The 17,156-nt window shown below is 39.8% G+C and overlaps 3 protein-coding genes across 3 annotated transcripts; all 3 read left to right on the top strand.

The window, feature by feature from the left end:
- Positions 1 to 346: 346 nt before the first annotated feature.
- On the top strand, positions 347 to 6,417 carry LOC310953781 (sphingomyelin synthase-related protein 1-like). The gene is made up of 6 exons (XM_083922979.1): positions 347 to 447; positions 2,961 to 3,587; positions 3,682 to 3,777; positions 4,160 to 4,277; positions 4,482 to 4,632; positions 5,099 to 6,417. Exons 2-6 carry the CDS (start codon positions 2,965 to 2,967, stop codon positions 5,401 to 5,403), a joined length of 1,293 nt encoding a protein of 430 aa, XP_083779105.1. The 5' UTR covers positions 347 to 447; positions 2,961 to 2,964; the 3' UTR covers positions 5,404 to 6,417.
- LOC310953967 (beta-microseminoprotein-like) lies at positions 5,407 to 9,117 on the top strand (the record flags this gene model as incomplete). The annotated part of the gene is made up of 4 exons (XM_083923236.1): positions 5,407 to 5,439; positions 8,073 to 8,178; positions 8,391 to 8,493; positions 8,997 to 9,117. The coding sequence occupies 4 exons, from the start codon at positions 5,407 to 5,409 to the stop codon at positions 9,115 to 9,117; spliced, it is 363 nt and encodes a 120-aa protein (XP_083779362.1).
- A 3,477-nt stretch (positions 9,118 to 12,594) lies between these two features.
- On the top strand, positions 12,595 to 13,962 carry LOC310953966 (neuropeptide Y receptor type 4-2-like; the record flags this gene model as incomplete). The annotated part of the gene is made up of 1 exon (XM_083923235.1): positions 12,595 to 13,962. The coding sequence occupies one exon, from the start codon at positions 12,595 to 12,597 to the stop codon at positions 13,960 to 13,962; it is 1,368 nt and encodes a 455-aa protein (XP_083779361.1).
- Between the last annotated feature and the right edge of the window lie 3,194 nt (positions 13,963 to 17,156).

Genomic DNA, 17,156 nt, shown 5'->3' with positions numbered 1-17,156 from the left:
TCCAGTTGGCAGAGATGGGAATTGTGGCTTCAACAAGTCATCTCCATGCCATGTATTTGTTCTGCTCAGTCACTGAACCAGCTGACTGCAATCAGCACAGCTCTACAGCCTGGGAGATGAGCCAATTAGTAAATGCACCTGGTTCGGTGACTGAGCAGAACAAATACATGGCATGGAGATGACTTGTTGAAGCCACAATTCCCATCTCTGCCAGTTAGAGAAATAAAACTTGTAAACAGATCCTAGTCTAACCTAAACATGGCCAGCAGATGTCAGTGTGCTTTTATTAGCAGCCCTGCATGAGCCCACCAGCTCTTCTTTACTGTTGTTTATTAGTGTCTCTTCCTGTTTGGTGTTGCTTAGTTGTCAGAAGCATGTTGGACATGAAGTTTTCCAAACAGACAGCTTATCCACACCCTCTACCAGCACAGTGACAGTGGATTTATGGTAAGAGACAGACTTTAACTGGTTCACATGATCTTTTGAAGTAAGTTTAAAACTACTAAATGTACTTCGTGTGACTTGTTTGTCATTTGAACATGTAGATTTCCACTTTTTGTTTATGTGAAGAAATAAACGTTTAAACTTTTCCACACATTCATAAATGTGATGTAATCGCTCAGAGATCTCATGCTGAAAATGTAGCGGTCTGACACTGTTTTGTGGTCCTGTGGTGAACATGACTATGAGTCCTTTGTTAAATTGTCTCTCTCTCTCTCTCACACACACCCAAGGGCTTTCTTTCTCACAGCTGTGTGTCACTGCTCACTGTGACTCACTGTAAGCCAGCCAAACAAGCTGACATTGCACTTATGAATCCCCAAGTAAAGCACCGGGCAGAGAAGCTGTAGGATGTTGCCAGTAAAATCTAGAGGCCAGTTAAAAATAACTTAGTTTTCTCTTAGGGAACGGAGCAGCAGCTACCCAGGTGAGTTGCTTTAGGTTTCAGACGTGTAAATATTTAATATTGATCAGCTGATGAGCTGAATTTAATTGTCCTGTGTGCATCCCTCACTGGCAGTCAGCCACCATATGATCTGCATTTTTGATGGCGTACAACACACTTTGACATTAATCTAAAACTAAGAATGTGGGAAAGAAAAGAGAAAACTTTCATTGATCGTGTGTTTCTCTTAACTCATATCATATGGCAACCTTTAAGACTAGAAACAATGTTTAAGCTGTATGATGATATTATAGTTAAACATTTCAGCAAATATGTTTGATATTGTATCACATTATCGACAATGAATAGAGCTTAAACAGTTTACTAGATAATTTAGTAGATTAACAAAACATTGTTGAAGTCGTTTGTCATTTCAAAACATTTTGAAATATGAGGATTAATTCACAACAATGGATTATTCTGCTCATTATTTTTGTGATTAATCAAATAATCATTTTTTTTATTAAATGCCAGAAAATAATGAAATGTCAGTTTCCTGACCCAAGGTGATATCTTTAATCAGTTTACTTTAAAAAAGCAGCAGATTCTCACAATGAAAAATCTAAAACCATGAAATATTTGTATGTGTTTTTACTTCAATAAATGGTTTAATAGATAAAAAGAAAAAAAAAATCTGATTCAAAGACTAACATTTTGTGCTGGGAATTTTTCACAATTTTCTGAACAAAATAAGTCTGCTCACACAAATACTGTACCCGTTAAAATAATAACCAGCTGTGAAATACTGCCACCTTAATGTATGAGCATTTATTGATATCTCAGCAAAATATCATTAAAATATCATTAAAACCTACTGTGTTCTCATTACTGATAACTGTATCTGCTGTCCAGTCAGCATGTAGACTATCGCTCACGTACGGCCGTTGACAGGGGTGCAGTCGTGTTGGTTGAGACCTGCAGACCTTTGGAGCAGTTGGGAGGACAGGGCGAGCAGCGCTGTGGTGAGCTTATCAGAGGGTCAAAAGGCAAACACGAGTAAAAGACAGAGCAAAGAAGAGTGTTTCATCATTCTTTCTGTGGGAGAGGATCTTACTCACTCTGTGTGCTTTGTGAATGGTTAGTGACTCGGTGTTTAATTGTTATGGATAGAAAGGAGGATTACACTCAAAATTTCTGTTTGTTTGGTGAGACAGGCCTGTTTTGTGGATCAAGGTGTTAGTCAGAGGAGGCTGGTTCATAGAGACAGGAGGTTGCTCCTCCTTTATTTTTGAGAAGCAAGGCGATCAAATATATATATATATATATATATATATATATATATATATATATATATATATATATATATATATATAAATAAATATATAAATATATAAAAATAAATAAATAAAGAGTAACTGGTTAAAATAAACTATAACCAAATCTCAGTATCATTTATGAAGTATTTCTTCTCTCCTCTTTGGAAAATCAGAGGAGGACGGGCAGTCTGTGTGAAGTGGTGGTGAGGAGGAGGAGGTGATGTGATTATATAAATACTTGATTGAGTCAATGAGTGGAGTCAGTTTGTACTGCAGTGTGCCTCGTTTTAGGACTATGGTTCCATGATGTGATTAAACACTGTTCAGAATCAGAAAACCTTTAATGTCCCGCAGACGGGGAAATTCTTTTGTTACAGCAGCAACAGAGTATGACAAAATAAGATAAAAAATAGCAAAAAAAAGCAAAAAAGTTAAATTTAAAAAAGGAAGAAATGGAAAATAGACATACATATTCACATGAATTGTGAACTGTCATCTAATTGTTTCAGATGGGTCAACCAACCTTTTAAAGATAGTCTCTCCTTTGTTTGTAAAAAAAAAAACAACCTAAAAAGGTGGTATGCAAATTGAAAAGGTGATGGGAGTGGATGAGTTTCAGGCAGTTCTGTATTCAAAAAACAGGACTGGACGTGACAAAGACACTAATGAAATCAAGAGGTGAAAACACAGTGGAGAAAGATGTAATTACCTTTGTCAAGCCCTACATGACTTAACCCTGTACACTTCTGTTTCTGCAGTGGCATGGCACCGTCAGAGGACAGTGTGAGTGCCTGGAGCTGTAAGCAGGTGGCCCAATGGCTGCAGGAAGAAGGTTTCGGGGAGTATGTGGAGTTATTATGCGCCCAGCACCGCCTGGACGGCCTCAGCCTGCTGGCTCTGACTGAGGCTGACCTGCGGGGTCCTCCGCTGGGCCTCACTGTGCTGGGAGACATCAAGAGGCTGATCATATCCCTCCGCCGACTCCAGAGACAGAACCAGTCCCAGTTGGAGGAGCTGGGTCTCCGGCCTACGGACAACCTCCCTGCTGGGCTCTTGTTGGGCGCCGCAGAGGGCGAGTGGAGCTGCGACAGAGCCGACAGGAGGTACAACGGATGCAATCGCTTGTTTAACGGGACTGAGCTGAGGTTGAGGAACGGTGACAGGTCTGGATATGGTTCAGGAGCTACGGCGTGTCATACACACTCCAACGGGAGGTATAGGCAGCACCTGGCAGGCAGATTGGACCCAGAGGTGTGGAAGACGATCATCAGTTGCATTTATGTCTTTTTTGTGTTTGGATTCACATCTTTCGTCATGGTCATCGTACATGAGCGTGTGCCGGACATGAGGACGTACCCACCTCTGCCTGACATATTTCTGGACAGGTATGAGTGCATTTTGAACAGACTCCATAGTTCATGTACTGTACACATTCTCCTGCAGTCATATCTAATCTCCCATGTTTTTCTACACTGGCAGTGTTCCCAGAATCCCTTGGGCTTTTGCCATGGCTGAAGCCTGCGGCCTCATCCTTTGTTATATGTTTCTTTTGATCCTGCTCCTCCACAAACACAGGTATTCCACCGTTCTAGCTGTTGCCATCACTGACACACTGTGTTATAATAACATGTGCACGTAGACCACAGCACCGCTAGGATACACTGTTTATCTAAATCAGGGCTGCCCAACCCTGCTCCTGGAGGGCCACTGTCCTGCATGTTTTAGGTTTCTCTCTGCTCCAACACACCTGAATCTAATGATGTGCTCGTTATCAAGCAGCTGAAGCTTGTCACAGGTTGGAAAATCTTTAGACTCAAGTGTGTTAGAGCAGGGAGAAACCTAAAACACGCAGGACAGTGGCCCTCCAGGAGCAGGATTGGGCAGCCCTAATCTAAATGCATGTACATTATGAAGTGCTAGGTAAGGAATGAATTGTGAATTTTTGTCTCTATTTCAGGTCCATTCTCTTCAGGCGGCTGTGTTCTTTGATGGGAACTGTGTTTTTGCTTCGCTGTTGCACCATGTTTGTCACCTCGCTCTCTGTGCCGGGGCAGCACCTGAAGTGTGCCAGTAAGGTCGGTTGCCCTCATGAGATCATGCTCAGATTAGATAAAGTTTGCCGTTTTCAAATGTGTGAGCTTTGCGTGGGCTTGTAAATTGTGTTGCCATTGGCAGTGTTACAGTTTACTCTTGATTTGGCTTTCTCGCTGTGATAACAGATGGACAGCCGCCATAGTAACTCACAGCTTGACTGACAACCGATGTGTTTTGTGCCTCAGACATATGGTGATTCCTGGGGAAAGATACAGAGGGCGCTGCTGATCTGGAGTGGATTTGGGATGACTCTGACAGGTGTCCAAACGTGTGGAGACTACATGTTCAGTGGACACACTGTCGTCATCACATTGCTTAACTTTTTTGTGACTGAATGTAAGTGTCAACGCTTGTGTTTGCCTGGTCTTATTTTTCTCATACTATTGGTCTGAATATATACACACACAGTAGTATAATCTGGAGTTCTGTGACTTTCAGACCCAAATCCACTGGATCCATGTGGAGGAAATCCTTAATGTTTCATTTAACAAAAGGCTCAGCCGTTTTTTAGCAAACATTTCTCAATAAGGTGTAAATTATGTATTTGCTGGGGATTATTTTCAGCATTTGGTGTACGAAGGAGTATTTACAGCAGCAGCAGGAGGTGTAGATGAGATCTATTCAACATAAATTACAGTGCTGGTGTTCAGCTTCCATATTTATGGTATATCAGGTTTTTGTTGCACAGATAATACTTTGTATCAATTCACTGATGGTTTTGATGTTTTCATGGGATTTGTTGACAATAAGAAAAATGTTAATATCACTACATTTATCCTTCAATGATTTCATTCAATTGCAGACACTCCACGGACCTGGAATCTGATTCACACCATCTCCTGGGTGCTTAACCTGTTTGGGATTTTCTTCATCCTCGCGGCTCACGAACACTACTCCATCGATGTGTTTATCGCCTTCTACATCACCACACGCCTCTTCCTCTACTACCACACCTTAGCAAACACCCGCGCCTACCAGCACAGCCGGAGGGCACGCATTTGGTTCCCCATGTTCTCCTTCTTTGAGTGCAATGTGAACGGACCCGTCCCCAACCAGTATCACTGGCCCTTCAATAAACCTGCCTTCATGAAAACTCTGATTGGATAGAGGATGCTTTCAAAGATCCGCAGCTGCAATGCACACGTACTGAATTATTAAAGCCTGAATGAGAATCTTTTTACCTGAGATGCTGCTTATCTTATCTTGGTTGATGGTTATGAGGTTGTGGGAGTTTCTTCCTCTCATTCAAATAAATGGATGATTTTTATTTTGTCAGCTAATCTTATTTTTAATGGAAGAGTATATATTTTATTTATGTTGGCAAATGTGCTTATTGGCTTTCTTGACAAATGTTAGATGAAAATCAAACACAAAAGCAGTATTAATCTGCTCATCTAGGAGTTAGATGGGAAAGCGAATAATAGTATTTCCCCAAATGTTTCTACTGGTACGGCTACTTGGAGATTTATTTACCTTTGATTAATCTCTATCATTGTTCATTTCTCACTTTGGGGATGTTTAAGGTTCACCGGTTGATATTGTAGTTGCCACATTTTTTGGGAGTGGTCTGGTCACAGTTTACATGTTTGTTTGCTGCAAAGAGATTTGACACCTGTTTGGTACCTATTACCAAAGGAGCAATTGTTTCTTTGAATGTGCAAAAGGAAAAAAATAACTTTTGTTTTTGTTTGTTTACACTACATAAACTAAACTGTTATCTTTGTTATATTTGATAAAGTCACCATTTGCGTAGTGTAGCTTCCTACATTCACAGTTAAACTCAACCAAATGTCTACATTTATAGAAATGTTCACTTGCCAATCAGCCATTAGTATAATTATTTCTTTATTCTGATTTCATACTGTGTTTTTGTGTTTTTTTACACATTGTTAATTATGTAATGAGAAGTGTATGGAGATGGATTCTGTTGAAGCTTTATTGTCCAGAGTTTTTTTCTCTCTTGCACAGTACAGTCTTTTCAGATGACAACGTTTCAAAAGTATATTGTTTACTTAGTCACGGTTGATCCAAACTACAGTATATCTTTTTAATAATTGTTTACAAATTGTGGCTTTATTTGCAATGCAAGTAATCTATCGCTGCCTTTTGGCTCAGCAATAAAACGTTTACAGATAAGGAGGATAGCAGTTTTTATGTTTCAGACTAACTGTTTCCTTGGCTGCTTTTTTACTAATGTGTCCATTTTTGCATTTGTTAAATAAAATCAATTATACATTTTATTAAAAATGAAGATTTTTTTACGAGTTTGGAAAAACAATAGTATGGGTGAAAATGTCATGATTCAGTGAGGCGTGCCTTTAACAAACGTGTTGCTCTCCCCGACCTTAAAAACAAATATTGGATAACCCTCACATCGCTGTTCAAATATTAATAATAAAGATATGCAAGGGCGCGCACCTCAATATAAAGCCTTTATGATAGTGTTCTCACACAGATCTGCTTCCTGTTGACTGGCACCTTACACCTGAGGATGGTACGTATTTTACACTTTTCAATAAGGGACACTTTTAGTTGTGATATTTTTCAATAAGGGACACTTTTATTTGTGATATTTCAACATCATATTAACCTGCTGCAGATATGGGTACAGCGTGGTGCGAGATTTATATATGTGCACTCTAGATACAATAAATTACACAAACAGTATGAAGATATTGATGATATAGACTTTGAAGACATCATTGCTGTCAGTGTACTTTATATATTCCAGCAAAAATGTAGTAATAATAAAATTGGAGTTCACAGTCTAACTTTACAGTTACCTTCGAAATCTTGCAAGATTTAATTATACTCACACTGCACCATTTATCAAATTGTCATCTCATGGAGTTCTAGTACTAGTTGTAGAAGGTTGTAGGTGGTGAAGGATAATTTAGCTAGTAAAATCAAAAACAAAAATGGTTTAGGTAATAATTAATGATTAAGATTATGATTATTATTATTATTATTATTAAAAGTACTGCAGAAAATGTCCAAATAATTTTAAGCGGTCTAAAGGACTATAGTCTTCCTCACAAGTCCTTCTTCTAAATCTATCTTCTGCAGACTAAATTCTATAAATCGTATTTTTACATGGACTATGTTGTGGGCAAAATGTTTTTTGCATTGAGATTCATACATAAAAGTGCCTTTTTTTATGTGTTTTTGACTGAAATTGCTTTGAGGATAACGATGACCTGGACGAATGAGAACATTAACAGGCATACATAAAAGTGCCTTTTTGTATAATACTGGGTCAATGAGAATTCATTCATTCATTCATCTTCAACCGCTTATCCCGGGGTCGGGGTCGCGGGGGGGCTGGAGCCGATCCCAGCTGACATCGGCCGTGAGGCGGGGTACACCCTGGACAGGACGCCAGTCTATCACAGGGCACATAGAGACGAACAGAGACAGACAACCATTCACACCTAAGGGCAATTTTGTAGAGTCATCAATTAACCTAACACATGCATGTCTTTTGGATTGTGGGAGGAAACCGGAGAACCCGGAGGAAACGATAAAAAAAAAATCATTTTAACATACATGCAAATAGTGAAAGTGGTACATTCTACTGACTCTACTGACAAAAAAAAATGTTTTTCCTTCCGTCTAAGAATTGGCTGTTGTTTGTGTGACCATTATGAGACAAAGAAGGCATGACTAAAACTCACCCAGGGATCTTAAAAGGATGATCAATAAGTGTATAAATAATACACTGCAGAGACTATAAAGCATGCACCGTGTTAACAGACGTTGTGTCTTTACTCTTTCAGGCTTCTCTCCGTGTGTTTGTTTGTCTGCTGGGTCTGGTTGTCCTGTGTCACGCTGACTGCTTCTTCGAGGAGCTAGTGCTGAAAGATCTGAACAACCCTCCAAAAGGTTAGTCGACATGAGAACATCTGGAAAAGACACTATATAGCAAGTTTGGCAGCAACTTCTGTGAAAGAAGGAGGATATACGGTGACTCAAAAACCACGCCTATGAACACATCAATACTCACACACAATTAGTCACTGCCACAAATTTTTATCGGAGCTTGATAAGTGGCTCAAAGGCTCCTCTGAACTGTGGTTTTATTTCTTTACGTGCAGGGTGCGTGGATAAGGATGGAAAGCAGCATGATTTCAACTCTGAATGGGTCAAAGAATGCATGGCGTGCTCTTGTACCAGCGAGGGCTTAAGTTGCTGTAGCCAGTAAGATTTAAATGCTCTGATTTATAACACCTTCTGTTTTCAAACCATCCTCTCTAAGGAACTGTACGGAAATTACTGAGGCAGGGAGGCAGGGCTAAACCTTCATATGTCCATCATATGTCTATTTTAATTCAACCAACACCGGCCATGCATGATAACAAAATATAAGATGTAGGTCTATGTGTTTTCTGTGTTTCACCAAACTAGTATATTTGTCCTATTAGCTTCTAGTTGAGATTGGAAAAATAAAGCAAAGTCACAAAGCCCATCATTTATGACCCATGTCTTGCAAGGGAAGATTGAAATAAAATATATATTTGAAGTGACAAATAATTATAAAACACAAAAGAAAGACCCACCTCCTTCTAGCCGAGTGTAAAATTAAAATACCCTCCCCCTTTTCTGACCTTCATATCCCAACTAAATTGTGTACAGTCCCTAATTTGTGCAAAACCCTTTCAAGACTTTCCGTCTTAATAATATCTTTTCTTTTTGTCTCCCAGGATCCCTGATGCAAACACAGTCGACATTCCTGAGGACTGTGAGTTGGTTATAAATAAGGAGACCTGCTCTGCCAAGGTGGTGCAGAAATCAGACACGACAAAAGAGTGTAGCCCTATCTGAACATACTTCAAAGTGAGGTCCAAAGTGGTTCTAGGTCTTTCTAATGCTTTGAATTGTATCAACTGGTGTATAGTGTCCACTCTACATACAATAAATCCACTTAATCAACTTATGAACCTTTGTCTTGCTTTTTTGAATGTTTAAATGTCAGTGACAATGAAGATAAAAAACACTTATCCAGCGCTGTTTTTTCTTGGGATTTTTCATACCTGCTTTGTGTCTCTGTAGCCGTTACAGCATGTAATTGAATCAATCCACCACTGTGTGACAGCAGAGCTCAGTGCTCAGAAGGTCTTCGGCACCCAGAGGGCTCAAACAGCCCAATAATAGCAGTGCTCCCTTCGCTCCTTGTCTCTGACAGAAACATTGTGGTGACTGGTGATGTTCAGTTCCTTCTCCAACTCTCATCTCTGTGGATTCACACCTTCGGTCATCTTGGCATCAAAGAGACACTCAGCCAACACACCAAGTGAGTGCCTTATTATTATTATTTTTAACACAATAATGATCTGTAATGCACAGTTAGTATCTTTCTCAGGGAAAGTCAGTGTCTTTTTTTTGTTAATTGGTTATAAAATGAATATTGTTTTGTTTCGCAGATTGTATCTTAGTGGCCACAGGTATGCAGGTTTGCTGTATATCTCAACCATTGCATCTGTTTTTGAATGATGCATTGAATCATTCTACAGAAGGCATTTCTGAAAAATATGCATCCAATTTCGGCAGGTTAAAAATAAATAAATGAATAGGAAGCCAGGGGGAAAACATCTTGATTTGCATTAGTGTTGCATATACTGTATGGAAATCCCATCTCATGAAAGTGTTCATAGTGTTAATGTATTGGGAGATATCACCCTCCACAATCCTTGATACTCCCAGCAGAAAATAATGAGGCTTGGGTCATCATCTCAGGTTGAGCACACTACAGCGCTGGCTTGTTATCCCGCTCCTGCAAAGGGAAAGAAGATTTATTCAGAATATAGTCTAACTGACTGAGTGTGATTAATGTGTGTGCAAAATTAATTCACAACCCCAGAGTCCATATTCACTGGGGGTCTGGTGTAAATAAACAAAGGAAATCTGTTTATTTTTTTACAAGGTACAAGGAATACAAGGATATAGGAATTTGTTGGGCTTTGTTTTGTTTTCTGTCAAGCACATATGTATAAGCTGTTTCTTTGTGATTTCCATTTTCACAAACGTTTATTTATAGTATCATCGTCTAATTCATTACGCAAATCCATGTGTCACTTGCTCCAGGATTGCTCATATTGTACCTACAGTGCTTTAAATTTTAGTCAATCTCGTGAAGTTTCTAAACCAATTGTTTTTTTAAACGATCTTTCAAAAAAATATACCACCTTGATATTGCTACATAGAATATTTGGCAGATAAAGAATAAGTGAAATTGTCACGCAGTGTGACAAAAATCGAAAGCTACAACAGAAGACATTTTGGAGAAATATTGATGTCAATATAGGTTAATTTATGAAAATGCATTGTTGCACAGCATACTTGCTCTCAGAAAAATACAATAATGGGGATCAAGGTGAGTCTGATTCAAGGAAAATGACAGCCACAGCACTACATTGTCAGAGATGACAGAGGCAGAAAAGAAGAGTGTGATGGACAGAGCTGAGCCAGGTCACAGTGTTCCTTATCCTGCAAAGATTTTGCTCTGGAAAGGGAACAGTCGTAATAGCACACCTACTTGCTTCGTGTGCATCCTACAGTGTCACACGTTGCAGCGTGACAGGTTCATACTTGCCTGTTGATTAATGAATTAATCTTTCTCCTGCTGGTGTTTACAGCTCCTCCGCTCTGTTACAGCTGTTTGTTACATCTGGTTACTGGTGACATTACACTTGCCTTTCCTCCATGAACAAAGGATGATCAATGCTGTACCACCCTGCATGCCTGCAGCTCTCGCAACACACTGACAGAGTAGCTTAGTAATGATTCAGTGTGAAGAGACTGATAGCTTAGTGTGTGTGCCGTTAATGGAAAATGACAGGCTCATTTTCTGTACGATACTGGGTTGTTTTTTTTGTCACAGCACATGGCAGAGGTTTCAGGGGAGAGAGCTAGAATCTATTTTTTGGGATTCAGCGTCACGCCCATTGAAAAAATAGAAGTTTCTGCTCATATGTGGCCTCTGCATAGTAATTTTCCTTGTCATTAAGCTATTATGTTGCAGTGCTGGGAGGAGAAATGACAAGTCTGAGATCTTAAGATGGGCAAAGAAGAAGAAGTAGAAGAAGAAGAAGAGAAAAAGAGTGATTGTTGCCAAGATTGCCAAGAACCAAAACTACTCTGTGCAACTGCAGTACTGCTTAGTTCAAAATACTAAAACTATAGTGAAATAATTACCTTATGTACATTATAATCACATTTGGCATTTTAACTGTCTCATATTTAGCTCATTATGTTCTTAGAAGTGTATTTTGTGGACAATAATCACACAAAATTAGACCAAATACAAGTCAACAAGACTTCACAGACATATTAGTGGCTCTTTAGTGGTGTTAAAAAGATATTGATGTTTTGTGATACTGTATTGATTCTCAAAAACACTAGACTTAATTAATAGTTTACATGCAAAGATATGTGACAGAAAGGGGTTAATTTTGAGTTTATCAAGTTATTAAAACCTGCTATTCCTAGATAAAAGCTGTAATGTAACTTTTGAATCTTCCGCCCCAATGTAACAACACATGGTTGTATGTTATTAAGACAGTTTTCGCAAAATATATTGAAATGTAGCCCCTGTATAACGATATGCATGGTATGGACACACTCTTGCCAATAGACAGCCCTATCCTTGAGGCTTTACTGTGTTTAGCAGATATACAGCGTTTATGTTCACCATCTTAGTGTAGCATGTAAGCATGCTAACAGTTGCTAATTAACACAAAACAAGAAGTTCAGCAGGGGTTCCTCACAATGTCATTAGTTTTGTGGGTATTTGGTAATAAAACAAAGTATTGGACACACTCAAAATGTAATTATATTATATCATCTTCGTGTTGGGGCTAAAGGAGAAGTCTTAGTAATGAAAACAAGTCATCCTCTGGGAACCATGAATAACTAATAAAATAAAATGTCATTCAAGAAATTGATATGGCCATCCAAAAGATTGAAATTAAGGGCAAGATAGAAAGATAGAAGACAGATTGAAGACAGATAGAAAAGACTGAACATAAAGGCAAGGGCATGGCAAGGCAATTTAACAGTGACTTAAATAGAAAGCACTCCTCACACATAACATATTTCCTAAGCTTTCCTAAGCTTTCTTCTACCCCAGCCACAGGAAACACTTCTTGCCTTTCCTTTTACCTACAGTATAAGAGTAATTGCTTTGTGAGTGACTTCTGTTTTTTTCCTCCCTCTTTGTCTCTTTGTCTCAGACGCATGTTTTAAGAGGGCTGGGATGGACAGATTGATCCTGGGGGCTGGTGACACTGAAGTCTTGGTGAGATGTCCTTGAGAGGCAACGAGAGCCAGTCTTCTGCACTGCCGACAGCTCTGCCTCTGCCCCTCAACAGCACCGACTCTCCACATGCCCTTCAGTGGGAGGAGGGGAGAACCATTAACGGGTCTGTGCAGGTGTGGTTGGGGAATAAAACCCAGCTCCTCTCAGACCTCGCTGTTCTCGGGCATGATGAGCAGTGCCTTATGTCTCCTGTCCTCACGGCTTGTCTGGTGGTGTGGTACAGCATGACAATGGTGCTGGGGCTGGTGGGGAACATCGGCCTCATCTGTATCATCACCCGTCACAGAGAAAAAGTTAATGTCACCGGCATTTTCATCTGCAACCTGTCGTTCTCTGACATCTTGGTGTGTGTCTTCTGCCTGCCCTTCACTGTCATATACACGCTAATGGACCACTGGGTGTTTGGGTCGCTGTTGTGCCGGCTGGTGCCGTTCATCCAGTGTGCGTCTGTGACTGTGTCTGTGCTCTCTCTGGTGTTCATTGCTTTGGAAAGACATCAGCTCATAATTAACCCCTCTGGGTGGAAACCAAGCATTCCTCAGGCATACATTGTGGTTGTTCTCATTTGGATTCTGGCCTGCTTCACCTCCTCACCTTTCTTGGCCTTCCAGCTGCTCACAAATGAACCTTACACCAATGTAATCATGCCCCAGTTTCCACTCCATCCCCAAGGCTATCCGCAGGCTTATCTAAATGCATCTCCACCTCAAACTGTTTTCTACACATATAAAAACTCATCTGCACTTCAAAATTCATATAGCACCCTCTTTTCTTATGTCCCCACCTCGCCACATATGGAGGCCTGTCTGGAGCAGTGGCCATCCCAGCGTCACAGGCTCGCTTACACCACATGGCTCCTGCTGTTCCAGTACTGTGGTCCCCTATTGTTGGTGCTGCTCTGTTATGTCAGAGTTTTTGTGCGCCTCCGCCACCGCAAAGACATGTTGGACCGTGCCAGGACCCCAGAGAGCCAGCGCATGTCCCACAGCCGCCGAATCAACATCATGCTGGTCGCCCTCATAACAGCCTTTGCTCTTTGCTGGCTGCCGCTCACCATCTTCAACGTGGTGTCAGACTGGAACCAGGAGGCTCTGCCTATCTGTCACCACAACCTGCTGTTCTCCCTCTGCCACCTGCTGGCCATGTCCTCCACCTGCATCAACCCCATCATCTACGGCTTCCTCAACTCCAACTTTAGGCAGGAGGTGAGAGAGGTGCTCCTGCACTGCCGCTGCAGCCCACTGGAGGAAGAATGTGAGCGTTTCCCCATGTCTACTGTGCACATGGAGGTGTCCCGCACCTCTGTACCTCTCAACTGCAGGAGCAACTCTGTTGTATTTGATATAACCTGAAGGGTACTGCTGTGGTAGGATATATTCACACAGGCCGTACAGTTGTAGAACTAACTTTTGCAGTTTGTTCTACCTTTAATGAATGTTCAGTAGTTTTGACAGTGGTTTAAGTGCAACATTTTGTCAGTGGTTTGAAGTGAAGTGTGCAGTACAATGTTGGTTTATCTAATTCTGCGGTAACAGTAACGCGTGTGTTGATGTTAAAAAAATAACAGTTTCAAAAGAAAAGAAAGAAAGTACAATGTGTCATTTCAAACTGATCTATTGCTGTGTCACATGTTTGCTTCATACTTATTGTATAAAGTATACTATTTGTTACAGTATACTGCTTTTTACTACTTACTACTACTTTTTACGTACTATAAAATCATATTTGACCATTTTATACTAACAGGAACTGATCAAGCGTGTTGGACGTCAATTAAACTGTGACTTTAGAGAGCTACTGACCCACCACGATCATCTGAACACCAAAAGAGGGAATATCTTACAGGATAGTGGTGTTCATCCCCCAGTAGGGTTTGAGAGACTGAAGCTGTTCCTGAGGCTTGTGGTGGACCAACAAACTATTAAGAGTCTTTTATTCGTATTGGTATGGTGGTTGGTTGTGTTTTTACATCTATTACTTATTTGTATTTATGGGATCTGTGCTGTGAAATCAGTGTGAGATCTTCTACAGTGAAGATAAAACAGAAAGGTGTAGTTTTGTGAGTAATGTGTCTTATAGGGGTAAAATGTAACAGTTTATAACATTGTTAAAATATACATTTGCTTAAGATTAATTAAATTAATAAAGCAATAACATAAAATGTGTTTACACTGGGCTTTTAATGGATATTAACTTGTGTACCATTTTGGCAAAGGGAAGGATGGAGATTCTCTAAGTTTTCAAATATCTCCCTTGACACTTCAGACTTGTATAGCTACATATAGATTACTGTACATATGATTGTCTATTAGCCAATGTAGTCATGTATATGTGCCTGGCTTAATAATCAAATTAGTGGGACTATGCTGTATATTTTATTAGCCAACAAACGGCTACCTTAAATGCCTTATTCTCTTCTATGTATTCAACAAAATAAGATACAATTGTTCCCTTAGCTGCATGGCAATAAACACTATTTTTGAGTTAATGACAAGGACAACCATTTTTCGACACCGGGCTGCTGAAGAATTTGAAAAGATCACCTGAAAATGACTGCATGGTACCTTATTTGACCTCAATCAAGGATGGAAATGTAAGTGAGCTGAATTAATTATATTGCAGTTGATACTCCAATCCCAGCTCTGTAATTTCACATCACCTGAAAAACATTTCCACGACTTTGACTAAATTGATTAAATGTGTGACAGAAGGTTGTTGAACACTGAAACAAGACTTTATACCATATGTCTATTTCTTCTACAAACCTTTGATCAATCTCAAGTTAAGCAAACTGCATTGAAGTTGTGAGCTTGGTCAGAATCCCACTACTTTGACCATAAAATAAGTCATTTTTACATGTTAAATTGGTGGCTATCTGTCAAAAGAGACAGAAATAAGTGGAAAATATATGTTTGAAAAGGTTCCTTCTTTCACTGTCGAGGTTCAATGTTTTTTTTATTCATCAAAAATGACAAATACACAATTACAGAGAGCAGAATAAATGACATAATATATATATATATATATATATATATATATATATATATATATATATATATATATATATATATATATATACTGTATATATCCATCTGGCTGAGTATACTTTTTTCTCTTTTTTACCTTTCTTTTTTCTACATCCATGGTGGGGGCTTGGTTTTTGCCCAGCTGCTGGGACAAATAACGCATCACTTCGCTTCACCCAGTGCCAGCCTACATTAGCTGCACCGAACAACAGACAACCCTGGCAACCCGCAATGCCGGCCACTATTGGCTGTTACAATGTAAACAGAACGTGACAGAAGGTCATTGTCAAACCTTACAACAACAAAAAAAAATCAATGTTAATTCAGACTAGATGTAATTTTTATGGAAAAGCAATACTTTCGTGTGTATATTTTTTTTATAGTTTTTAATAAAGGTTCTACATATTCAACCTTTAACTGCATGAATTATTCATTCATTCATCTTCAACCGCTTATCCCGGGGTCGGGGTCGCGGGGGTGCTGGAGCCGATCCCAGCTGACATCGGGCGTGAGGCGGGGTACACCCTGGACAGGACGCCAGTCTATCACAGGGCACATAGAAACGAACAGAGACAGACAACCATTCACACCTACGGGCAATTTTTTTAGGCTCATCAATTAACCTAATACATGCATGTCTTTGGACTGTGGGAGGAAACCGGAGTACCCGGAGAAAACCCACGCAGACACGGGGAGAACATGCAAACTCCGCACAGAAAGGCCGAGGTCGGGATGCGAACCTGTGACCTGTGGGTGGAACAATTTAAATCAGACCAAAAACTCTTTCTAGATTGATACTGAGAGAAAAGATGTATAATAATATAAATGTTTCATCAGCGCGTCCACAAAGAAGCAGGAAGTATCAACATCCACATTGTGTGACGTCTGCGGCCCCTCAGCCAATGACGGCACGTATCCCAAAATGCATTGCATTACAAACTGCACGCGCGGAAATGTAACCTGTAGTCAGGTATTGTTGAACTGCGTGATTTAAACCTCACTGCCGCTCAAAGTAAGTGCACGGAAATCAATAACAAACACTGGTTAACGTCTGTGACCATGTCGTTGTATTTGTAATAGTCAGATATGTTTGTAAGACGTATGTCCGTGTGTAACGGAAGTATTGACCCAAGTTGGTTAGCATTAACAGCGACATGCTAAAAATAACCGCTAACTTAGCTCGCTGATTAAGTGACACCACGCATCCTAAACTAACGGTAAAATATTGAACTGTTATAACACTAGCGTTACGGCAATGCATTGGTAATGATTTACGTTTGAATCAGTTTTGTTTGACTAAAAATGTACTTTAAATTTTCTATATAATGTACACAGTACAGTAAGAGACGTCATATCTTTACGGTAAGTTAACGGTAGTTTCAGCCCCGATCTTAGACCCAAAGATATTTCAAAATGTAACATGATGAAAAATCAGTTTGTTTCATAATAAACCAAATGATGCTATTGTGAAAATTCCACATCCACAAGAAGACATTTTTAAAGTCCCTTGCTAACTTTAA

This window comes from Echiichthys vipera (genome assembly GCF_963691815.1).
Source record: "Echiichthys vipera genome assembly, chromosome: 11".
Taxonomy (NCBI): Eukaryota; Metazoa; Chordata; class Actinopteri; order Perciformes; family Trachinidae; genus Echiichthys; species Echiichthys vipera.
This window is presented reverse-complemented; position numbering and strand designations above follow the sequence as displayed.

Excerpts from the sequence above, each read along its gene's own strand:
- LOC310953781 (XM_083922979.1), top strand. The coding sequence starts at position 2,965 with ATGGCACCGTCAGAGGACAGTGTGAGTGCCTGGAGCTGTAAGCAGGTG. Across the intron at positions 3,588-3,681 it reads CCTGACATATTTCTGGACAG|TGTTCCCAGAATCCCTTGGG; the intron begins GTATGAGTGCAT and ends CTACACTGGCAG. Across the intron at positions 3,778-4,159 it reads CTGCTCCTCCACAAACACAG|GTCCATTCTCTTCAGGCGGC; the intron begins GTATTCCACCGT and ends TCTCTATTTCAG.